This window comes from Coenobita brevimanus, chromosome 88, assembly GCF_032717465.1.
Source record: "Coenobita brevimanus isolate Jiangsu-jjx chromosome 88, ASM3271746v2, whole genome shotgun sequence".
Taxonomy (NCBI): Eukaryota; Metazoa; Arthropoda; class Malacostraca; order Decapoda; family Coenobitidae; genus Coenobita; species Coenobita brevimanus.
Window position 1 is genome coordinate 31,102,994 of NC_137041.1, and position 26,496 is coordinate 31,129,489.

The window sequence follows — 26,496 nt, forward strand, 5'->3', positions numbered from 1 at the left end:
ATTCAAACTTTTCCTCTCTGCTACACCCATATTCCATGTTTCAGCCCCATATAATGCAGTCGGTACCACAACACCCTCATACAGCCTTCTCTTTACATCCATTCTAAGCGAACGACATTTAAACACTTTTTTCATTCCTCCCAGCACCTTTCCTACTTCATTTATTCTAAACTTCACTTCTGCATCTATTCTTCCATCCACAGCAACATGTGACCCTAAATATTTAAAACAATCTACCTCCTCAAGCAACTCACCATTCAAAACTATATTCATCCCCCTACCATCTATCAACCTCGTACACTTCATCACTTTACTCTTATTCTCATTTACTTTCAATTTCCTCCTTTCACACACCCTTCCAAACTCCTCTACCAACTGTCTCAATCTCTCCTCTGAATCAGTCACCAGTGCAGTATCATCTGCAAACAGCAGCTGCTTCAGATTCCACTCTCCTCCATCAACATTTACCAGACTCAGACCACCTAAAACTCTTGCATTCACCTCCCTTACAACACCATCCATGTAAATATTAAACAACCAAGGCGACATCACACATCCCTGTCGCAGCCCCACTCTCACGGGAAACCAATCACTCACAGCATTTCCCACTCTTACACACGCTCTACTATTTACATAAAAACTTTTCACCCCTTTTAGTAACCTACCATCAAGTCCATACAATCTTAAAACAGTCCACAAAGCCTCCCTATCAATTCTATCATACGCTTTCTCTAAATCCATAAATGCCCAAAACACATCCTTGCCTTTCGCTAAATACTTTTCACACACTTGTCTCACAGCAAACACCTGATCAACGCATCCCCTCCCTCTCCTAAAGCCACACTGCTCATCACTAAGCACTCCCTCTGTACCCTCTCTAACTCTCATAATTAACACTCTACCATACACCTTACCTACAACACTCAACAGACATATACCCCTAAAGCTAGTACATTCATACTTATCACCCTTGCCTTTATACAACGGGACCACACAAGCACTTGCCCAGTCAATTGGCACCATACCTCTCTCAAAGCACACATTCAACAATCTTACTAACCAATCAACAATAGTCACTCCACCACCCTTCAGGCATTCCACAGCACACCCATCCATACCTGCAGCTTTCCCTGTTTTCATCTCCTTTACTGCCTTCTCCACTTCCTCCTTCGTGATCAAAGAATCATTCAACTCTCCCAACACATTTATTCCTTGCACCCTTCCATCCGCCACAATCTCAGCCACCCTTTCCTCCTCTACATTTAACAATCTTTCAAAATACTCTGCCCATCTCTTCCTTACTGCATCCATCTCAATTAACATCCTTCCATCCTCTGCTTTTACTCGTTCTTCCTTCCCAGACTCTCCCTTTCGCACCCTTTTCACCTCCTTCCAAAACATTTTCTTATTCTGTTAAAAATTCTCAGTCAGCCGCCTACCCCACCTCTCATCTGCTGCCACTTTAGCATCACGCACAGCCCTTCTTGCTCTATTTCTCTTCTCCTTATACCTTTCATATGACATCTCATCCTTCCTCTGCAGCCACACTTCATATGCACGTCTCTTCTCAGCCACAGCCATACTTACTTCCTCGCACCACCATTCACTTCCTTTTCTTACACCACCACCCACACGTCTCACACCACACACCTCTTCTGCATGCCCCACCACAGCACTCTTAAACAACTGCCATTCCTCCTCCACGCTGCCATTTTCCCGATCTTTCACTGCGTTCCACTCATCTTTCAATTTCTCCTGATACTCTATCTTTTTCTCTCTTTTATCCAACTCACTCACTTTCAAAACCTCCCTGCCACACCTAACCCTCCTAGCTCTCATCCATCTCTTACCTACTCTTAACTTTCCCTCCACCAGGTAGTGGTCAGACATACCTCCACCCTCCCCTCTCAGAACTCTCACATCCAACAATCTTCCTATTACATTCCTAGACACAACCACATAATCCATCAAGGCTCTATCAACAACCCTTCCACCCTCCTGTCTCACCCATGTATACTTATAAATATCTTTCTTCTCAAACAGCGTATTCCCAATCACCATCTCTCGCTCAACACACATCGCTATCATTCGTCCCCCACCTACCTATAAATAATTGTAATAATAATAATAATAATAATAATTAGTAGTAGTAATAGTAGTAGTAGTAGTAGTAGTAATAGTAGTAGTAGTAATGATTGTAATAACAACAACAGCAGCAATAAAACTATCCTGTCTATATGTGCACCACACTCTCCAACAGGCACCGTAATTTCGCCTGGCACCACCCAGCTGACTGAGGGTGACGTTGCCCACCGCCTGGAAGAATCCAAGGCAGACTGCATCATTTGTACCGCAGACATGGCCAAACACCTAGACCACATCACCACTCATGTCCCGCGTCGCATTGTGGTCACTGATGCCCCTAATGATCAAGTGAGGTAGGTGACTTGGTAGGGAAGAGTCTATATTATTCTCTTGCTCTTTAAAAGGTTTGGTATCTTTTGTACTGACGGCAGGACAGAAAATAAATAAATAAACGACAACATCAGTGCTTTTATCACACGTCACACTGTGGTCACTGATGCCTGAAGTGGTTGGCCCGGTCCTCTCAAGGGGGGAAAATCTCAACAACAACAACACCAACAGCCCGAAGTAATGTAGTGAGGCAGGTGACTTGGCAGGAGAGAATACCGTGAGTCTATTATAATCTTTAATGGTAAAAGCAGCAGCAACAACAATAATAATAATAATAATCTATCTATCTATCTATTGCCAGACGCCTCAATCCCGTTTGGGGTGGCCACAAACAAATCGCCTCCAAGTTGCCCTGTCCCCCGCCATTTCACTGCCCTACTCCCAACTCACACCCCCCTCTCTCATATACCTCTCCACCACATCCCTCCATCTCATCCTCGGCCTCCCCCTCCCTCTTCCCCCCTCCACCTCACTCACATACACTCTCTTCGTCAGTCTTTCACCCTCAATCCTCTCCACATGGCCAAACCACCTCAATGTGTTCCTCATAACGCTTCTTATCACATCCACATCCACACCACAACTCTCCTTTATATCCTCATTCGTGAGCCTGTCACTCCATGTGACTCCACAGGCTCCTCTTAAATAACTCATTTCCACTGCTCTCACTCTTGACTTGTGTCCTTCCAACAATGTCCAAGCTTCACTTCCGTACTTTAGAGTTGGTATCACAATACTGTCATGTAGTAACTTTTTCACTTCCATGCTTACTTCCCTGTTTCTTATCACTGCTTTAAAAGAACCAGCAACCTTTCTTGCCTGCTGTACCCTTTCAAGCACTTCACCCTCCAAACCTCCATCCTTACTCATCACACTACCCAAGTACTTAAACGTACTCACATTTTCCAATTCCTCACCATCCAACCTCGCTGTACATTCACTGACTTCACCTCTCTCAAAGACCATCACTTTACTCTTCCCTACATTCACCTTTAGATTCCGTTTCTTACACACTCTCCCAAACTCATCCACCAAGCCTTGCAGCTCCCCTTCGTCTTCACTCAACAACACAGTATCATCTGCAAATAACAGTACAGGGAGTTTCCAAACACTATCCTCTCTCACCAGGGCCACTCCAACATCCACTACCCTACCTTGTACCTCTTTTATTACCCCATCCATGTACAGATTGAACAACCATGGAGACATGACACATCCCTGTTTCAAACCAACTTTCAAAGAGAAAAATTCACTTAGTTCACCATCCACACGCACTGCAGCCTTCGCACCATCGTACATACTCTTCACAGCATTCAACAGCTTCCCATCTACTCCATGTATTCTTAACACTTTCCACAATCTTTGTCTATCCACCCTGTCATATGCTTTCTCCAAATCCATGAAAGCTGCATATAACTTCTTTCCCTTCTCTAGAAACTTTTCCACTAAAGATCTAAGAATGAATTTCTGATCTACACAACCTCTTCCCTTCCTAAAGCCTCCCTGTTCTTCTCCAACTAATTTCTCTGTTCTTTCTCTAGCTCTGTCAATAAGTATCCTACCATACACTTTTCCTATTATACTAAGAAAACAAATGCCCCTATGATTACCACACACTTCTTTTTCCCATTTTCCCTTGTACAAGGGAATAATTATACCTGACTTTCATTCCTCTGGGACTCTACCTTCCTCCCAGGCCAATCTGCACATCTTCCACATTCATTCTACTACTCTATCTCTCCTCCAGGCTTCAGCATTTCACCACACACTCCATCAATTCCTGGGCCTTTCCCCGGTTTAACTTTCTTCATTGCTTCCACAACTTCTATCCTACTGATTTCTTCCTGTCTTCTCACCTCCCTCCTACTCCCAGCCATTCCCCAGCCACTTATACTCGCATTACTTCCATCCTTTATGTTCAACAATTCCTTAAAGTGTTCTCTCCATCTGCTCACTTTTTCTCCTTTCTCCACTAGTAATCTACCATTTTTATCTTTCACTCCCCTGCTAACTTCACTTCCACCCTGTGTTACTCTTTTCACCTCTTTCCAGAACATTTTCTTACAGTCCCTCCAGTTTACACTCAAATTCCTTCCAAATTCCTCATCCACTCTCTTCTTACTCTCTCTTACTAATCTTTTCACCTCTCTTTCTTTCTACATATAATTCTCTCTTCCGCCTTTCAACTTCTTCCACGCCCCTATTTCTCATCCATTCATTGTATGCTTTCTTCTTTTGTGCCACAGCCTGTCTCACCTCTTCAGTCCACTATGCTGTTCTTGCACCCCCCTCCGTCTTCTCTTCCTTCCACACACCACATCACATGCTGCACATATTTCTTCTGTAAATATCCTACACACACCTTCCATGTCTCCCATCTGCTCCAGTTCATATTTGCCCAATCGTTCCTCCACTTCTCTCCTATACTCTGCCTTTTTCTCATCCTCTTGTAACCTTTCCACTCTCCTTGCAACTACTCCTTCCTCTCGTCTTTCCCTTCTTCTATTCCTCCATCTTACTTGAATTCTAATTCTGGCCAACACCAAGTAGTGGTCAGAAAATCCACTCCCCCAACCTCTATAAGCTCTTCCATCCATTACACATCTTCGCATCCTTTCATCCACACACACACAATCAATCATTGCCTTCCTTTCATTCAGTTCACCACCCAGCCTTCTCATCACTCGCCATGTATACCTGTGGATCATTTTATGCCTCAAGAGGGTATTGGCTATCACCAACCCCCTCCCAGCACAAATGTCCACTAACGCACTGCCATTCTCATCTATCTCAGCAGGCACACCCCACTCACCAACTATTCCATCCACCTTCACATTCCCAACTTTACCATTCATATCACCGTTCAAAAACACTCTCTCATTCCTTCCAAACTTTTCCGTGCGTTATTATTATTATTATTATTATTATTATTATTAATATTATTATCATTATTATAATTATTGTTGTTAGGAGGAGGAGGACGACGAGGACGAGGAGGAAGATCAAATGTAAATACAGTGTCGTGACGAACATAATGGATTTTATTGCCAGACGTTTCAACATTCTCTAATGTCATCTTCAGTGGTCTAAAATGATAAGATTATTAACATGACTTACATTGTCGTGGATTTCGAGTTTGAATTTCCCGCCCACGATGGCAGATTTCTTTGTAAATTAATTCTTGTGTTATATGTTTTGGGTATGATATTATTTGTCACTATAAGATAAACATGGTCATGGAAAAAAAAAAAACAGATTTACTTATACATTCATTAATGATGAGTTGAATTTACTTCGCGCACGAAGTTGCTCGAAGCGGTTCAGGTCTCTCCCTTCCACCAGACAGCAAACACACGTGTCTCGAACCTTCTCCCGCAATCAGCTTTAATCATCATTCTACCACTTCAATATACCCTCAACACTACAGCTAAATACTCAGCATATTTATTAGGCCTTAAAATATTTATACTGAGTACTGATCAAAATGCCATTTCCACATATATAAATGTGAGTTGTTTTTCCGCTGTATATTAGTAATTAAGACCTCCTACAGTGATAATAACTAACATACCTTTAAATATCAAAGTGCTTAAAAAATACAGCAGTGGTAAATAAAAGAATTAAGCACTGTATATTTAGGGCGTACGGTGATACAGTATTGTTAAGTTGGGGCTTGTGCAATTTACAAGGACTCTAAGATTCTTACACTGTTACTGGAGCAGCTGTTAAGTATTTTAAAATATTCACATTTGAGACGAGTATCACACTGAACACAATGTTCCCTCACAACTGAATAAGGTGGTTACTGAAGCCTACACCTGGTCTCCCAGACTGACCCACATGTTCGGTGGTGCGTGTTTTGAAGACACGTAATGTACTCCCAATATACCCTGTTTGCCAGCTAGGGCAGGTAAACGAGTAAGCTACCGATGAACGCAAGTCAACTGGCAGAGAGGCCTTAAACCGAAACAAAAGCCCAACTTTGAAAGAAGTGAGGTGAACGAACTGAAAATCTATAGTAGGGTAAAAATTTTGATAAACTGTTGAATAAAGTTTGTTCTGCTTTAGCAGAAATCTCTCCTCGATAAGGCAAGATTAAGTAGACTGCCTCCTTATTCACTGTAGGGGAACAATTTTGGGTTGGTATCTTTTGTTCAGGAAAATATTCACAAATTTATCGAACAAATGTGCACTGTAACAATTATTTACAAAATATTTCCTCAAAAAAAGTTACCTCTCTATGAAAAAGGGCGTATGTAGATGACAGAGGTATGTGAGTGACACACTAGTAATATTTAAGGCTAAAGAACACGTGATGAAATTCTTAGAATACCTCAACAGACAGCATAAAAACATTTCCTTCACACTAGAGGTGGAGAAAAATAATCAGCTTTCTTTTTTAGGTTTAGTGATTTCGAAAAGCAATGGTAACCTTCATTTTACCATTTTCCGCAAGGCAACCTTTTCAGGTTGGGCACAATCTTTACTAGTTTGTCATATCAGATACAGGATCAGTGCTGTAAAGACTCTTATTCACGGAGCTTTTTGTGTGTCATCTACACACACACTTTTTCATAGTGAAGTAACATTTTTGAGGAAGTATATCATGAATAATGATTATAATGCACATTTGCTTGATAAAGTGTTCCCCTACAGTGAATAAGGAGCTAGTCTACTTAATCTTGCTTTACCTAGGAGAGATTTCTGCTAAAATAGAGCAAACTTTATCCAAGAGTTTATCAAAGTTTAACCCTACTGTAGTATAGATTTTTGGTTCGTTTACCTCAGTTCTTTCAAAGCTGGGTCTTTGTTTCGGTTTAAGGACTCTGACAGTTGACTTGCGTTCTTCAGTAGTTTACTCATTTACCTGCCCTAGTTGCCAAACAGGGTATTTTTGGGAGCACATTACATGCCTTCAAAACACGCACCACGAAACATGTGGGTCAGTCTGGGAGAACGAGTAATAGGCTTCAGTCACCACCTTATTCAGCTGTGAGGGAACATGGTTTTCAGTGTGCTGCTCGTCTTAACCCGCCAAGTGCTGGTTATTTTTAGCCCTATGGGTCACCCCAGTGCCGGCCATTTTTCGACCTTTTTTTTTTTTGGTTAAAATGATAGATTTGGATGTGGAAACAACGAATTTCACCATAAAATGCTCACCGAGGCTCGGAAATTAGTTTTATTGAGTCCTGCATACTCGTATACAGGTATAGCCACTCTCACGCTCACCACGTACGTGAGAGAAAGCCATTTTCTATGCAAGGTATACTCCGGTATTCATGCTGGGAAGGTATAGCAATGTTCAGTACACTTTTCTGATAACTTATTACTTCAGCATCTATCACAATTTGCATGTCTTTCTCACTGTTAATGAATTATCTTACACTTGAGGATAGGTACAACCTTACTTCATTATGTATAGGCCTGGCACTTACAAGAAGGTATTTACAACTTTACTTCACCATATAGGCCTTACACTATCAAGAAAATATTTACACCTTACACTTACATGAAAATATTTACAAAATGCCTCCACTATATACAGCACTGGTTGAAGCACACAGGCAGAATTAGGCAGAGCAAGCGTGAGGGGGGGGAGCGAATGAATGTATGGCCTTGACAGCCTGGGGGATGGTAGAGGAACAGTTACCTTACATGCCTGCCAATTTTTACCCACGAATCTTGAAAAATGTGGTCACAGTGAAGTTTTTTATTTTAAACCGTTTTAAAACTAAACAGGCACTGGCCGCAGAATTATGTCAGACCATTTTAAAATGGCACTGGCATGCAGTGGGTCAAAGGTGAATATTTTAAAATACTTGACAGCTGCTCCAGTGACAGTGTAGAATCTTAGAGTCCTTGTAAATTAAACTGCACGAGCCCCAACTTAACAATACTGTATCATCGTACCCCCCAAACACAGCTTATTTCTTTTATTTACCACTGCTCTATTTTTAAAGCACTTTGATATTTACCCCTTCATACACGATGATGCATTAGGTGTCATTAGCTTGTGGTTGTGTAAATATGCATTGATGTGTTTGACGTCATTAAAGCAAAAAAAACTTTGCCAGGAAATAAGTTTTCGGCTGAGCAGCGTCATTTTGGAGGTATCATAGCTTCCCTGCTGCTCATCGGAAGTAATGGTTTGGCAACTGTGGGTCCCAAGATGTGCGGCAGTGTGGAGAGGTTGATTAGTACCACAACGGCTGTCTGGGAAGAAGGTAGCACACGGCGATGTCCCTTTAAATCCTCCTTTATTACCCCCATTCTGGGCGCATGTCATATTTCACTATACCAATAGCACTTGTGTCTACTTTTTAGGCACTGTTGTGATTAGATTTCTTGTTTGCAGTAGGAAATTAGGTTTTTGTGAAACATTCCTGGCCGTTATAAGCTGTTGGCCCAACGAAGATTGTGCTACCTGTTTTTCACTGTGGCCCAACAACTACACTGCCTCTACCCTGCACCAAATATGTGTATTCAACAAATGAACAATAGTGACAGTGAATTAGGTGAATATAGTGTGCAATAGCTAGTGAGGAAGGTCATGGTGAAATGTGCAGCAGGTTTAGGGGGAAGCTGGAAACCGCCTTACGACACGGCGTTGTCATGAACTGAATAATTGGCAAGGTGTTGCTGAAATCATTGTTTTATGCTGATAAATGGTGGATAGTATTATCGTGCAATAAATAGGAGTACATTGCAACGAGTGTACATGATAAACTATTGGCTAGGGCGAGTCACATACACTTTACAGCCACGGCACACCGTTGTAATGAGGTAATAAAATAGAGGCTTATAGGGATATTTTATTTTATTTTCATGTAGAGCAATAAAATAGGAGTACAGTGCAATGAGTGTACGTGATGTAATATTGGCTAGGGCATAAGTCACGTATGCCTTACAGCCACGGCACACCGTTGTCATGAGAGGATAAAATATCTATCTATCTATTGCTAGACGCCTCAATCCCGTTTGGGGTGGCCACAAACAAATCGCCTCCACGTTGTCCTGTCCCCCGCCATTTCACTGCCCTGCTTCCAACTCACACACCCCTCTCTCATATACCTCTCCACCCCATCCCTCCATCTCATCCTCGGCCTCCCCCTCCCTCTTCCCCCCTCCCTCTTCCCCCCTCCACCTCACTCACATACATCTCTTCGTCAGTCTTTCACCCTCCATCCTCTCCACATGGCCAAACCACCTCAGTGTGTTCCTCATAATGCTTCCTATCACATCCACACCACAACGCTCCTTTATATCCTCACTCGTCAGCCTGTCTCTCCATGTGACTCCACAGGCTCCTCTTAAATAACTCATTTCCACTGCTCTCACTCTTGACTTGTGTCCTTTCAACAACGTCCAAGCTTCACTTCCATAGGTTAGAGTCGGTATCACAATACTGTCATGTAGTAACTTTTTCACTTCCATGCTCACTTCCCTGTTTCTTATCACTGCTTTCAAGGAACCAGCAACCTTTCTTCCCTGCTGTACCCTTTCAAGCACTTCACCCTCCAAACCTCCATCCTTAATCATCACACTACCACAGTACTTAAACGTACTCACATTTTCCAATTCCTTACCATCCAAATAGAGGAGGTTTATAGGGATATTTCATTTTATTATATTGTTATATTTATTCCGTATGCTTCTTGTGTGAAATAAAGCATGAGTGTTATAGTGATATGTATATTGTATACGTGTGTGGAAGAACGTAAACACTGCACCACGTGCTTGTAAGAAAATATCATCTTCAGAACCCTGGGTATTAATGTGACCTACAGAGCACGTTCATGCACTGTTGTGGTGAAATAAGCTGTGTTATTCATAAGGTGATAGATCTAATTGTCTCATGTGAAATAAAAGCATAAATAGGTTAGCATGTTCTCATGGCACAGGTAAGTGCCACCTACGTGACTAACGGAAGACGTGCATGTATTTGTATTGGTGAAATGTACTGTGTTTTTTATAAATTGATAGATTTGGTTATGTGTAATGTGACAAGAAAATGAAAAAGTGAACAATGTGTTCTTAAGAAAATCATCGTCTTGTACACCTGAGGTAGCACAAAGGTTGCAAGATCCAACGTGATATACGGAACACATGCATGTACTTGTAGTAGTGAAATGTACTGTGTTTCTTATGAATTGATAGATTTGGTTTTGTGTAATGTGAAAAGTAAATGATGAATGAGTGATCCACATGTTCAAAATAATTGTCTCGTACACCTGAGTTAGCACAAAGGTAGTGAAACCCAACATGACTTAAGGAACACGTGCATGTACTTGTAGTGGTGAAATATACTGTATTTGTCATAAAATAATGGATTTGGTTATGTCTCGTGTGAAATAAAAGTGTAAACAGTGCAGTGTGTTCTCTTAAGGAAAGACATCATCTGCTACACCTTAGCACAGAGGTAAGGGCCACCTATGTACTTGTATTGGTGAAATGTACTGTTTCTTAACCCCTTAACCGCGGGGCATCATTTTTGTGACACTTGGGAACAAGGGATCATACCGTGGGGCATCACTTTTGTGATTCTGTGTTATTTTGAATTCGCCCAGGCTTTCAAGTGGTGGCTTGTATCATCTACTAGTGCTGCCAATGTCCAACACTAGTCAGCACTCCTAATCTCATCTGTACTCCCATCCGTTGTTGACAATTTAGTCATTTCTCCCCGTTCTTGATACCCCTCCCTACCTCGTCTCCATTACCCTTTCCTCTCGCCTGCCCGGCCGCGCTGCGCTAAGTATCTCTTCCCCGGAATTTTCCACTAATTTCATCCATTGAAATAAGCCCTATGCCCTATTCTTATACAAAATAATTTATACAGAAAAGAAATAAGGTAAGTGATAGTGCCATACACCTGGAAGTGGCTAATTATCACCTGACAACACCTCACGTGCACTCGTTCGCTAATTTTCCCTGTTTATTTCCCCTTGAAATATGCCGTATAATCTATTCCCGTAATAAAAATATATATAATAAAGGAAGGGAGAAGCCTAAGTGATATTTACATTCACCTGGAACTACCTAAATTATTATGTATTTGTCTAGCTTTCCTGCCAATCAATTCATAGCGTATATATTAGCAGCTGTCATCACACTGACATTGGCAGCCTTTCACTGTCCCTAGGCCACCACAGAATTCAGTTTACTGTCGTCTTTCAAAGTGAAACCACGTCTGATTCGCGCCTGTCCAATTCCACAGCTTTTTAGCCCCATGCAAAGGGCCCTGTGACCTCTACCCCTACTAAACCTTGTGTGGAAAGGGGTAAAGGGCTAAGTGACTGCTGTGGAACGTGAACTGGCTAATTTATCAATGAAAATGATGGACAGTGACTACGATCTTTCTGGTGACTAAAACAGTGCAAGTGGAAATGTAAATGTGTAAATATAATGTGTAAACAGCAAGTGAAAGCAGTGAATGTAAATATAAGTGAACAGTGGAAAATAGTTTTATAAGTTACTGCAAGTGACAGTGCATAACACAGTGTAAATAAAATAGAAATGTAAATAATGTAAATAAAATAGAGAATGTAAATAGAAATAGAAATGAGTAGTAATATAAGAATACGAGTATATATACTAGGAGTAATGAGAGTGAATGTTTCACTCTAGCATGTATAAATACAATGAGTTATGAAGTGAAAGTGACAGATTGGCTCTCAACGCTATTATACAGGACGAGAAAGTGAATGTTACATATTTTACAGAAAGAGAAATAGAATGCCTACAGTGACAATAAACTACTATTACTGAAGGAAACTTATGGATAAAGACTGCAGATATATATATATATATATATATATATATATATATATATATATATATATATATATATATATATATATATTAATAGAAATATAAAGTGAGTGTTGAATCATAAATGACGAAAGTGGGAAGCTGGTACGCACTCGTAATTTTCATTGCTTTCACAGTTTTTTTTTTTTTTAGTATGAATTCCAAACTATTTGAAAATCACAGAATAGTGTTTCTAGTGATAATATCAGGCTGTGGTAATCATATTACAGGATGTCGGGAAGTGTAAAGTGGAGACTTCGTTACCCAACTTCAGAAGTCTCCACAAGTCCTACGGTGCTCGACGAAGGCTCAACAAACATCCCAGGAGAAAGCTAAAGTATGTGTCATATGCACATATGATTACAATATTCTAGGACTAATAACTGATTTTTGAAAAATATTTTTACAAAGTCTGTTGGAGTGCGAATATTTCTGCGGGACACGCAAGGAGCGCCAAAACAACCCCGCGGTTTAAGGGTTTAGTTGATAGATTTGGTTACGTGTAATGTGAAAAGAACGTTAAAGTGAACCACATGATCGTAAGAAAATAATCGTCTCGTACACCTGAGTTAGCACAAAGGTAGCGAAACCCAACATGACTTACGGAACACATCCATGTACTTGTAGTGGTGAAATATACTGTATTTCTCATAAAATGATGGATCTGGTTATGTCTTACGTGAACAAAACACGTAAACAGTGCAGCATGTTCTTGTACAGACTTAGCGCAAAGGTAGCGTTACCTGTCATGCACATGAGAATTTGTTACAAGCATGCGGTGCGCTGTTTGTGTTGTTTACACATGAGACATAACCAAATCAATCACTTTATGAGAAATGCAGTATATTTCACCACTACAAGTACATGAACGTGTTCCATAAGTCACGTTGGGTTTTGCTACCTTTGTGCTAACTCAGGTGTACGAGACGCTGTCTTTCTCACGAGCACGTTGTTCACTCTCATTTTCTTTTCACATTACACATAACCAGATCCATCAATTTATAATAAACACAGTACATTTCACCACTACAAGTACATGCACATCTTCGTAGGTCACTTAGGTGGCCCTACCTGTGTGCTAAGTCAGGTGTAGGAGATGGTATTTTTCAAGGACATACACATACATCATGAATCCTTGCATTGTGCCAGTGTTGAGCAAAGTTCTGGGCTGGCTGTGAATACAATATCTTGACTCCTTTATTTCAGCTCACAGCCTTAGCACAGCAATTCATTCTCCAGTTGGCTTGCAATGACACCAAGTCTTTTGCGAAGATGAAATGTTGGTTGGCACCAGCGCAGTTGAGAAAACTCCTCGATGAGATAGTCAGAGAGCGACAGCAAGAGCGACTGTTCCTGGTGTGAAGGAGGTTGAGCTGACACCATCCAGTCAGCAAGTGGAGCTGCCCTGCCACCTTCCACCACGGAAGACACCACCACCATCAGTAGCCGGCCTCACCGGAGAGCACTCCCCACCTCTAGAAGCTGCCTGTCCCTCTGCTGTCTTTATCAGCTCTCCATCTTCAGGACCCTCTGCCCCCTTGGGCAAGCCAGTGTCACCAGAAGCTGGGCCATCGTATGTCATCATTGCTCCTCCACCCGCATCTGCCGTGCAGGATGCTCCGGTGACATCCTCGTCGGCCAGGCCAAGGAGAATGGTGTCCCCAGAGCCCTCTGTCTCATCCTCGTCCAAACCGTCTCCTCCAAGACGAGGGCACTGTGGTCTGCTGCATGGACACGGGGGATGTCCAAGGGGTCAGAGGGCACGCCGAAGGGTGTCGGCAGGCCGACCCGCTTCCACCACCGCCACCACCGCTGAAGAGGATCCTAGGTGGAGCAGTGGCCCGTTAACACTGAACCACGGGCTGTTCACTGGCTCCCCAGGGATCAAGTTGGATATCCCAACAACTCCACTACAGTTCTTCCAGCTCTTCTTTACTCGGGAATTGTTGTCATAGCTCACCGTGGAAACCAACTGGTACACCACATTTCTGAGGACTCAGCTGGATGCCTGGTTCACCTGTAAGGAAGAGAAGATGGTCAAGTTCCTGGGGTTGTACCTGTTCATGAGGGTTGTGCACATGCCGACCATCAGGCACTTCTGGAGGAGCACCGAGCTGCACAACTACCCTAGGTTCTGGGGGGCAATAAGTGGAAGGCGCTCCAACGCCATGCTCAAGCACTTCCACACCTTCAACTTGTTCGCCATACCCCAGGACAACCAAGATTGACTCATCTGCATTTGCAGGATCATGGAGTACCTCCTTCAGCAGTTCCAGTCAACATATCAACCAGTGGAGCAGCCTCGATGAGGGCTCCTTGGGGTGGACGGGCAGGCTGTCCTTCTGAGTCTACAACCTCCAGAAGTCCTCCAAGTATTCTATCAAGATGTACATGGTGGCTGAATCATCCTCAGCCTACATCTGGAACCTCGAGGTCTACACTGGGGTGCAGCAGACCCTCAAGAACACCATGTGGGGCCTCGTGGAATCATTGAAGGACCACGGCTATAAGTTGTTCATGGACAACTACTACAATTCTGTAGCCCTGTGAAAATTTCTCTTTACCGCAGGCATTTACGTGTGTGGGACCATACAGCTGCCTAGAGAAGCACCGCACCAGCTGCAGGTCATCGCCAGGGCTAAGAGCTTGCCCAAAGGGGGCATGGTGTACAGGTACAAAGAAAATGTGCTAGTCCTGCATGGAAGGACAAGCGCATTGTCAACATGGCGTTCACCTTCCACACTACTGACACATTCTGAAGAGGGTTCAAGGGAAGATGTGGGGTAATGACGGGCAGACAACCTATGTGGAGAAGGTTGTTAACAAGCTTGTCATTGTGGAGGACTACAACAGGTACATGGGTGGGGTGGATCATTTCGATCAGCTGGTCCAGTACTACCCCATCCAATGGCGAACCGTCACGTGGACAAAGAAGATCACCTTCTACTTCGTCCACATGGCACTCTTCAAAGTGTTTGCCTTGTACAAAAAGTACAGACACATGACAGTAACTCTCCATGAATTTGTGGAGCAGATAATCTACGATCTTCTGCATTTCTGTGAAGAGGACTGGCCTCCATCTGGACATGTTATCCACCATGCCCCAGACCTACCTACCCGACAGCCAGCACCAGCAAGACCTGGCACCCATTAGGCACAGGCACCAATGCCAAGATGGGCCCAGCGACCACCATCACCAGCACCACCTGCAAAAGGCCCATCACCAGCACCAGCACCATCTGCAGCAGGCCCATCACAAGTGCCATTGTCACCATCAGCACCTCCTGCAGGAGGCCAGCACTGCCACCACCTCCAGTTGCTGGTTCATCAGAAGAACTCATGCCTGGGCCTGCAGCTGCCCCTCCCACACGACAGGACAACGGAGCACAAGGGCATCCAAGCAAGCATTGCTGGGTGATAGATGATGACGTGAGGTTGGATCACACTCTGGGCTATTGCCGGGAGAAGATCCCCAACGGGAAGAGGCTCAGTTGTACCTTGTGCTTTAAGTTGGGGGTGAGGAAGGACACAAGGAATATGTGTCCTGTATGTGATGTTACTTTGCATAGGTGATTGTTTCAAGCGGCACCATGCCGAGCGATACCTTCACTAGTGGAGCACACTCACACACACACACATACAAAACTCCTCACCTCCAAACCCACCTGGTCCTGCAGGAACAGTATCGTCACTGGAGAAGTAAGTGATTTTCTTTTTTTATTTACAGTATATATTTACCTATCTTTATGTCAGTATATTTACACATTGATATATATTGTTATTTACATAAACAGAAATGACAGGGAAATGTACAGTCGCTCAAAAAAGTATTCTCCCAAAGGTGCCGTGAGTCAATCTGACACAACGAACGAAGAAATACGGAAAATATTAAGTGAGCGTGAGATCTGTTAGTAGCCCCGGTTTATATATGGAGCAGTGGTGTACAAGTTAATGTGTCGTATGGAAACATTATGCCCTTTTGAAATACAATAAAGGAATTATCTCGGATATATGAAATGAGATTATTCATGTATTTCCGATGCGTAGCCTGTATGAGTAGAACAGAACAATATAGACTCTATATCGGATATCTGAAATCCTCGACTCAAACTTCAGATCTAGATATGAGGCACCGAATCTGTCGTGATATTTGAGAGAGCCAGGCTTCCTAACAATACCGACACTGCTTCAATCGCCCGACACATTGTGAAATCCTGCATTCATACGGTGGAAGGATACTTTTTTGAGCAACTGTACAGCTTCAGTTTCAGTTGCTAGCAACAGCTGAAGTGTTGGTGTGTGGTTTTTGACAGGACTAAAAACAAAACAGAAGTAATTTTATAATAGTTGTTGGTATAAAAAAAAATAAAAATAAAAGCCTAGCTAGCAAGCATGAAAATGTTTGTGCGCTTCGGGAAAAATAACGTGAGCGTGGCTGACAGTGGTTCAGTGCACGGGTGGGTACACCGTAGTTTTTTGCATTTTTCTTGAAAATTTTGAGGCGTAAGTTCACCATTGTGGTCTCAAATGAAAGCCAATGAAATTCTGCTTAGGGTGATGAAATAAAAACGTAATACTGCCGAGAAAAGTTTTTCGCTAGAGCTCCTCGAATAAGAAATCTGTTGTCTGTTGGTGATGCATTTTACTTTTCACTTATTACTCGAACACCATACCTCGTATCAAACTGGGACCCCACCCCATTCGAAAGCTAATAATATTCTCTTTCGATTGATGGTATAACATTCAGAGATTGATTAGTAAACATTCGAGTTATGATGCTGGGGAAGTGAGATGAATGTTCCCGAATGTTTATTCACACCACCCTAATGTATGTATAGTGTTTTTTCTTTTTTTTGCTTATCGTGTAGAACAAACATCGACGAATGGGACTATGTGGGTTTTGTGGCAAACTAAATATGTTTGGGTGGTGAAAATAAGCCAAGAATACACTTTGTTGGAGCATGCAATGGGCGGCAGAGGGTGGGGAGAAAGGCGATGTGTTGTGGAATGCGAAACTTATTAAAACTTATTGCCAGCGAAAGGGTTTACATGTAAGTCATTTTAATATTTTTTCATTTTAGACCACTGAATATGAGATTAAGGAAATGTAGCAATGTCTGGCAATAAAATCCATTATGTTCACCACGACACTGTGTTTACGCTTCCTGCTCAAGATCAGGTTCTCCAGCAACGAACCAATATCAAGTATAATTATTATTATTATTATTATTATTATAATGTCGGCTCTGGCTGGATAAACTACGAGCTAATGGAGGCAACAGGAGCGTCTCAGTGATGGATTGTGGTGGTTTTATTCATGATGGTGCTAATAAAATGATGATGTTGATGATGATGATGATGATGATAATGATGGTTCTCAGGTCTGGTTGGGTAAGCTACGACGAGCTAATGGAAGGCGTCAAGAGTGTGTCGGTAATGGAGTGCATCCCCAGCAGGGGCAGTGATGTCACCCAGGTGTTCTTCACTTCTGGCACATCAGGTCGACCCAAGATGGTGCCACACACTCATGCCAGCTATGGCATTGGTCTTAGTGCAGCTGCCAGGTATGCTATTTTATTATTATTAGTATTGTTATTGTAATGCTAGGTGAAAAAGGCCCGACTCATTGGTACTAGAACACCTAATGTGTAGTGGGGTCCTCTTTCGAGACTGGGGCTTAGTGCAATAAAGAGAGGTAGGACACAAAAACTCCAGGCAATAACCTTTACACGTATATTACCACAGTCAGACACAGGACAAAAACAGCAGATAGTACAACACAATACTGTATATGGTGGAGAATATAACCTTAACTAGACAATCGGTATCTCACAGGATACTAGCTTAACAGACACTGATACTAACACTCTAGATTTAGTGCACAGGTTGACTTGGAACACAGGGTCGCGGTGCACGTGGGAGAGTAGGCGTGGGTCTCACATGGGGGGTGGGGAGCGAGGGGTGACGCGCGGAGGGTCTGATTATTGTTATAGTAATATTAGGTGGGAATTGAGGTTACAGATTCTGACCTGATATTTTCTGGTAGCAGGGGGTTTTGACAATTGATTATATTGCTAGTCCAGGTTTTTACATACTCACTGACTGCGGAGAGGAGATTTGTTAAGGGAGGGTGGAAGGCACTGAGAGTCTTGTTATGTTTATGGTAATACAAGTGGGAGGGTATTATTAACACTTTCTTTTCACTATTTCCTGGTAGCAAAGGACGTTTGGATATTTTACTAAGGAGAATCTCTCGTGTTGGAAGTCTTACTGATTTTATACAAGGGTGTCACTCATGAGTCTGATTCACCAGAACTTAGTCTCTGCATTCGTCCTTATTAATCCGCCCCGTGATATCGCGTATTCTCCTGCTATCTTCTCCTGAACACTTGCCCTCTTATTCGACATATACTAAGTCATTGTATCACTGTTGCACTATCTTTGGGGCAACATCACACTTAACATAAGTCACTTATATGGTGGGGGCCGCAGGGAGACACGCCAGCGACAATTCTGCCGGAACAGGGGCACCGCCAGGGAAGGGCGTGCCGAGAGGGCACGGGACGACTCGCAGGGGCGTCTTCTTTTGTCCGAGGCTGCAGGTGGTGAAGGGGGTCCGTATTCTCCATGCTGGGTACAGGGGTGTGGCCCTCAGGGCTGGGGCCAAACAGGTCCAGAAATCTCTGGCTCAGGTCTCGGTCAGAGGTGGAGGTCTTCCGCCGTTGGGGCGTGGGGAGATCTCACCCGGGCGTTCTGGGGAGGGCCAGGAGTACCCTAGGACTGTGGCCCCCAGAGTCAAGTGGCGCTGTCAGGGAGGGGCTGCGGGACCAACCTGAATTAGGGTCCGTCAAGTGAGTCTTCTCCAGGGCCAGGTGTAGGGAGCAGAGGCTGGGGGAGACTGTAGGGCCTATCTGGGGTCCTTCTGCATTGGGGGTCCATACACCCGTCTCACACTGGGGTGGCAACACTGCTCTCACCTCTCTCTGGCCGTGGGGCCCAGCTATTGGTCGTGGCTGCCCAAGGGAGCGACTATGAGGCACCAAGGCCCGGCTATTGGTTGTGGCCTGAGTGGGGGAATCAGCGTGCCTCTGAACACCTTTGGCGCGGCTATCGGCCGTCTGACGAAGGTGGGAGCGGCCCCAAGTCGTCTCCTGCAGGAGGGAGGGGGAGCGGCTATAGGTCGACTCTGGTGCAGCACCTTTGGAGCAGCTATCGGCGTCTGACGAAGGCGGGAGCAGCCACCTGCTGTCTCCTTCTGCCGAAGGGAGGAGCGGCTATCGGCCAACTCAGGGGCAGCACCTTTGGAGCGGCTATCGGCTGTCTGACGAAGGAGGGAGTGGCCACCTGCTGTCCTCTTCTGCCGGAGGGAGGAGCATCTATCGGCTATCTCCTGCAGGAGTGGGTGTAGGGCGACTATCGGCTGTCCCTGGAAGGACACCTTCTGACGAAGGCGGGAGCAGCTATCGGCTGTCTCATGATTACCTTCAGGTCAGTGAGACACCGATTCCCTTACGAGAAGCAGGCGGCTATCGGCTGTCCCAAAGGAGAAGACACCTTCGGAGAGGCTATGGGCACACTCCTGTTGAAAACGGGAGCAGCTATCGGCCGTCTCCTGAGGGGCGCTGTTTGGAGCTGGATAGGCAGCTCTACCCCGATCTGATCTGGCGGTACCTCTTCCCAATGGTAGTGTTGAATTCCTGCTAGGGTGATGGTGAGGAGGCTGAGTGTCATAGGGGCACACGGCCTGGGCTGACTTGTGCCGTTGTCACACTGCATCCTGCGGTTCAGCTGTGGCTACTTCGTGGGGTCCGGGTGGGGGTGTTGGTGAGTTTCCACGGGCACTATGCTGTAGCTCACGCATGTTACCTGTCTGGGAGTTTCTGGGGGCACTATGCTGTAGCTTACGCATTTTTATTATTATTATTATTATTATCATTGATAGCAGTAGTAGTAGTAGTAGATGTAGTAATAATAGTAGTATCAATCCTGCAAAGGAAAATGGCATCATTTTCAGCAAGGCGCTCTATACTGTTGCGACAGACTTTGTGTGTGTGTGTGTGTGTGTGTGTGTGTGTGTGTGTGTGATAATTAAACTATAAAAAGACTTCTGAAGAATTAGATTTGAAAGAATGGCTAGCGCAAAATCATGAGTGTAAGTGTTACGACTCGGTGTTCTCTGATATTCATCATCACCATGTAATATCAGGTAACCTAGATATAATACAAAATATTACACTATGAAAACTAATTAAAAAAGGATTGAATTATTGAGAGTCTAGAGGAATCAGTTGGAAACAAGAGAAAATGTTAACATTGCAGTCAAAAAATGTGCTGTAGAATGGTGTAAACTAGAAGAATTTAGTAAGTGTTTTATGATGGAATGGCAAATAAGTCATACAAAAAGTTGATGAAAAAATCTGCAAACTCAAGAAGTACTGTTCTAGATGGAGAATGCCAAAACCAGTACTCAAAGATAAGGAAGCATTGAAGGATCTTGAAGACTTGCACAAGTCGTATGTTTTGGTCCCAGTAGACAAAGCACATAATAATATGGCAATCATCTGCAAAGTATATTACATGAAAACACTTTTACAAGAATTGGGCATGATAGATCAAGTCTCCGAAACATATACAATAATTAGTAGTAAAGAGAATACGATAGTTGAAAAGCAGTCATCATACTCTTCTAGTCACGGAATCGAGGTAGATGATGATAACAAAAAATACCATACATACATAGTACAGTAAAAATGCATAAAGACCCTGTAAAATTCAGATTAATAACTTCCTCCAGAGTATGTGCAACAAAATCACACTGGCAAAGAAACTATCACACATTTATAAATTGATTTACAAGCAGCACAGAAGATATTGTTATAAACTAAATTTATATATAGGAATCAACCGTATGTGGATATGTGATAACTCAGAAATGTGCAGAAAGGATATTGCTTCAATAGACCACAAAAGAAATGCAAGAAACGTAGCAATATATGATTTTTCAACGTTATACACGAAGATCGAACATGAGGATATAAAAAAGAATTTGGAATGGAAAGTGCAAGTTTCTTTAAAAGGATTGAATAAGAATGTGATCGCAGTAGGTGAACACAAAGGATACTGGGTAAATAAGAGATGACAAAAACTTGACGTTCTCAGAGGATCAGATTTTAGATATGACAAAATTACCTGGTAGAAAATTGCATTTTTACTTGTGGAGATATGGTTTTCAAACAGTGCATAGGAATACCCATGGGAACAGACCCAGCCCCACTCATAGCAAATCTATACTTGTATAATTATGAATTCAAGTGGATGGAACGAATGTCAGAAGCTCAATATTCAGTAGCGAAGAAATTTAACAAAACTAGACGATTCATTCATGATCTAATATCCTTAAACAATGATGGAGAATTGAATGCAAGGACAAAACAAATATATCCGGAAGCACTAGTATTAAATAAAGAAAACACCGACCACTGCCAAGTAAGCTTTTTGAAAATTAATATCAAAATAGAAAACAAAGTTATATCAACAAAACTCTGTGATAAAAGATTATTATAATTTTAAAATTGTATCATACACAAATTTGTCGGGAAACATACCTAGAGTTCCAGTGTACGGTGTATACATGTCTCAATTGCTACGAGTCGCAAAAGCAAGTACAGATTTCGAAAACTTTACTACAAGAATCCAACACTCACAAGAAAATTCCCCAGTCAAGGATTTTTCACACAAAAATTACGTAAGACATTAAAGAAAACTGATCATCGCCACTATAACTCCTTCAGACACCTGAAAGGAGAAATAAATAGTCTTTCAAGAGAAATATTTGATTCTGCTACGGATACAATAGTATCCCAGGGCCGCCGATGGGCGGAGAGTGCTCACGGGATCCCCCATTGCTCTGTAGCAGATTAACACCGACTACAACAAAAACCAACTATACCTACCAATTTGGAATCAACTGGATGCTACTCAATCGACCACGACAACAACAAACTATTCCTCTCAAATACAGCGACAAGTTACACCAACCAATTGAGACTCGACTGGATGCAACTTGATCAACGATGACAACACACCATTCCTACCAAATTGAACTCCATTGGAAATAGCATATTTGTCCCATCTTTTCATATACATGAGTGTGTGTGTGTGTGTGTGTGTGTGTGTGTGTGTGTGTGTGTGTGTGTGTGTGTGTGCGCGCTCTTTAACTTCTAGGCTATTTGATGGATTTGAACGAACAAGTGAATATGGCTGGGTACTGGGAGGGTTTTACACTATATAATTTACATTCATAAAATGTACTGGGGGTCATCCCTCTCACCAAATAAAAAAATCTCAGAAATAATGAAATGAGGGCAGATATGGCTTGGTACGTGTTGTACAATGTGATATTTGGGGAGTATGATTCCCCCTAGTGATTCTTGGGGGGTCAGGCTCCCTTCCAAAAATAAAAACGATCAGAAATAGGGGAAAGTGATCATGTGGATTAAAAAATAAAAATCTCAGGTCATTTCATCTGGCTCTTTGATAATGTCTTCCACTGTATAAAGGTTTCAACTATTTGAAGGGGATCAGCCCCCTCACCATATTATAAAATCTAATAAGTAGTGAAAGCAGGGCAGATAAGGCATTAATATTTTAGTACAAGTTGTACAATGGACTCTCAGCTGAAATGCGATACTTGGGGAGTGTGATCCTCCTAGGTGATTTTAGGAGTAGCAGCTCCCTCCCCATAATAAAAATTATCAGAAATAGAAAAAAAAAATAATAAAATGCCCATGGTTACTCCAAAGTCTTCCTTTATATACAGTTTTCTGACAATGATTTTTAGGGGAGGCCAGCCCCCCTAACCAAATATAACATTCCTAAAAATAGTTAAAGGAGGCCTGATATGGCTTTGATATCTTTGTAAATGTTGAACAATGGACTCATATCCGTATTGTGATATAGGGAACGTCACCCCCTCCACCCCCTCCCCCAATAGTTCATGGGAGGTTCAGCCCTGAAAAAAAAAATAAATAAATAAATAAAATGATCAAAAATAGCTGATTTTGAGCTCTTATATTTAAAAGAAACTGACATACAAATTGCTTGATTGGGTATACTGTACAGTTTCCATGTTTTCTCTGAATGTACAAGAAATTTCACATCTGCCTGATTATTTTATTATTATTATTATTATTATTATTATTATTATTACTATTATTATTATTATCATTATTATTACTATTATTATTGTTATTGTTATTGTTATTGTTGTTGTTGTTAACATTATTATTATTATTATTATTATTACTACTACTACTACTATACCACGCCTTTACAAGGCGGAGCGATAATGTTCTTGCCCACCTCCGTGTGTGTGTGTGTGTGTGTGTGTGTGTGTGTGTGTGTGTGTGTGTGTGTGTGTGTGTGTGTGTTGCCATTATATATCATTAACGGCTTGAGCTATCAACAAGATAACTTCAGGGTATCATGATATGACCAAAATCTTGGCCGAGGTCGAAAATGAGCATTCGGTGTGAAGGCCAAGGTAACCAAAATTGCTGCCAAAGGTGAAACTAGTTTCTATCACCTGCTTTTAGCACCATTATATCTCATGAACGGCTTGAGCTATCAACATGAAACCTTCAGGGTATTATGACTTGGCCAAAATCTTGGCCGAGTTCCAAAATGAGTGCTCGGTGTCAAGGTCAAGGTCACTAAAATGGCTGCCAAAGGTCAGCATGTTTTTATCACCCGCCTTTACTACCATTATATCTCATGAATGGCTTGAGCTACGACAGTACTGAAATCTTGGACTTGGCCAACACCATTATCTGGTGGGCTTGTAGGATTCGGCTCCCAAATACTTGTCTGCTATTATTATTATTATTATTATTATTATTATCGCCTTCCTTTTTTGCAAGGCGATGTGATAATATTTCTTCTCACCTGTGTGTGTGTGTGTTCTTACCTAATTGTTCTTACCTAATTGTATCTTTACAGGAATGAGTCAAGCTCGTACTGTCCCGTGTCTTAAACCATATTTATCGTACATATCCTTAAATTTGTGAATTGTTTTGGCACACACTATTTCATTCGGTAGTGCATTCCATTGATCAATTGCTCTGTTTGGGAAACTGAATTTTCTTACGTCTTTATCACCTCTCTTCTTATACAGTTTTTTGCAGTGTCCTCTTGCTGATGCTTCTCCATATGTTAAGTAATCATTTATGTATATTTTCTCCTTCCCTGATATGCACTTATATAGCATTATCATGTCACCTCTTTTCCTTCTCTCCTGTAGTGTTGGTAGATTCAGTTTATTTAGTCTTTCTTCGTAGCTTAGGTCCCTTAAGCTTGGTATCCATCTTGTAGCGGCCCTTTGAACATTTTCAATCTTGTCTATGTGCTTTTTGAGATGAGGACTCCAGACTACTGATGCATATTTCAGGGTTGGTCTAATGAATGATGTTATTATCCTTCTTAGCATGTCTTCATTTATGTATGTGAATGCTGTTCTCATATTTGCAAGCAGTGTAAGTGGGGTTGGTGGAGGATTAGTGCCCCTTCCTGTAAAACAATTAACTCTAAGCCGTTGGCCACCCCGTCTGGGATACATGGCGTCTGGCAATGAATGAATGAATGAATGTATACTTCGTACCTGTTCCGTACCTTCTAGGTGATGTGGTCAGCCGGAGATAGTCTGTTATTGATAATCACACCTAGGTCTTTCTCTCTTTCTGATGTGTATGGGGTTTTATTTCCTAACTTATAATCCCAATCAGGTCTTTTTCCACTTTTACCAAACTTGATTACATGACACTTGTCCACATTGAATTCCATTTGCCATGTACTACTCCATTCATGAAGTTTATTTAATTCTTCTTGTAGCTCTTTACAAGAGTCTGTGTTAGTAATTCTCCTTTGTATTTTTGCATCATCTGCAAACATATTCAGATAGCTCCCATGTCCAGTGTTACTGTTTATATCATTTATATACACTAAAAACATGATTGGTGCCAGCACTGAACCCTGTGGTACTCCACTAGTCACTTCTTTCCATGATGAGTAGTTTCCTCTTAGTACTGTTCTCATTTATCTTTTTATGAGAAAGTCTTGCATCCAACAAAACAGTTTGCCTCGAATTCCTCCTTGATGGTATAGTTTCCATAAAAGTCTTTGGTGTGGTACTGTGTCAAAAGCTTTCTTGAAATCTAAATAGATACTGTCCACCCATCCTTCCCTTTCCTGCATTGTGTTTGTTACTCTGTCATAGTAGCTCAACAGATTAGTAACAGATGATTTTCCTTTTCTGAAACCAAACTGTCTTTCTGTTATCATACTGTGTTCTTCTAGATGATTTACCCAAGCTTTTCTTATAAGCTTTTCTAATACCTTGCTTACAACACTGGTCAGTGATACTGGTCGATAGTTCAGTGGATTTTGTCTATTTCCTTTCTTGAATAAGGGGACAATATTTGCTTTTTTCCAAATATCAGGTAGTTTACCTTGACTCAAGGATTTCTTGAAAATTAAAAATAATGGTTTACTTTAACTCCTTTGCACATTCTCATAGTACCCAACATGAAATTTCATCAGGACCACTTGCTTTTCCTCTGTCTAATCTACTTAACTCCTCCTGTATTACTTTTTCTGCTATTTGTATATCTGGTAGTATGTGTGGACATGCATGTTCCACATAGTCCCTCTCAAAATTTTTTTCTGTAAAAACTAATTGGAAATTCTTATTTAGTGCTTCACAAATATCTTTCTCTTGTGTATAAGTGATTCCCTCGTCCGTAATTGATTGTATTATATCTTTTACTTTGGTTTTGCTTCTGATATAGCTGTAAAACAGCTTTGGTTGATCACTACTTTTATTTATTATATCCTCCTCAAACTGTTTTTGGGCTTCCCTCCTTATTCTTGTATAATCGTTCCTTGCCTGTTTGTAATTATTATACGCCCTTTCACTATTATGTCTTCTGTGTCTATTCCACAACAAATCTCTTCTTTCTTTTGATTTTTTTACATTTCTTGAATGTGTGTGTGTGTGTGTGTGTGTGTGTGTGTGTGTGTGTGTGTGTGTTTGTATCTGTTCCCATTTTATCTCATGAATGTCCTGAGCTATCAATGTGAAACCTTCAGGGCAGCATGATATGCCCAAAGTCTTGGACGAGTTCGAAAAAGGGCACTTGGGGTCAAGATCAAGGTCACCAA

The 26,496-nt window shown here is 42.0% G+C and overlaps 1 protein-coding gene across 1 annotated transcript in view; it reads left to right on the forward strand.

Annotated features, from left to right (window-relative positions):
• LOC145411249 (acyl-coenzyme A synthetase ACSM3, mitochondrial-like) overlaps positions 1 to 26,496 on the forward strand; it is a 111,056-nt gene that overhangs the window by 48,892 nt on the left and 35,668 nt on the right. The window contains exons 8-9 of the mRNA XM_080281316.1: positions 2,261 to 2,438; positions 17,664 to 17,846. Of these exons, the coding sequence (XP_080137442.1) occupies positions 2,261 to 2,438; positions 17,664 to 17,846 (361 nt within the window). The remainder of the gene's footprint in view (positions 1 to 2,260; positions 2,439 to 17,663; positions 17,847 to 26,496) is intronic.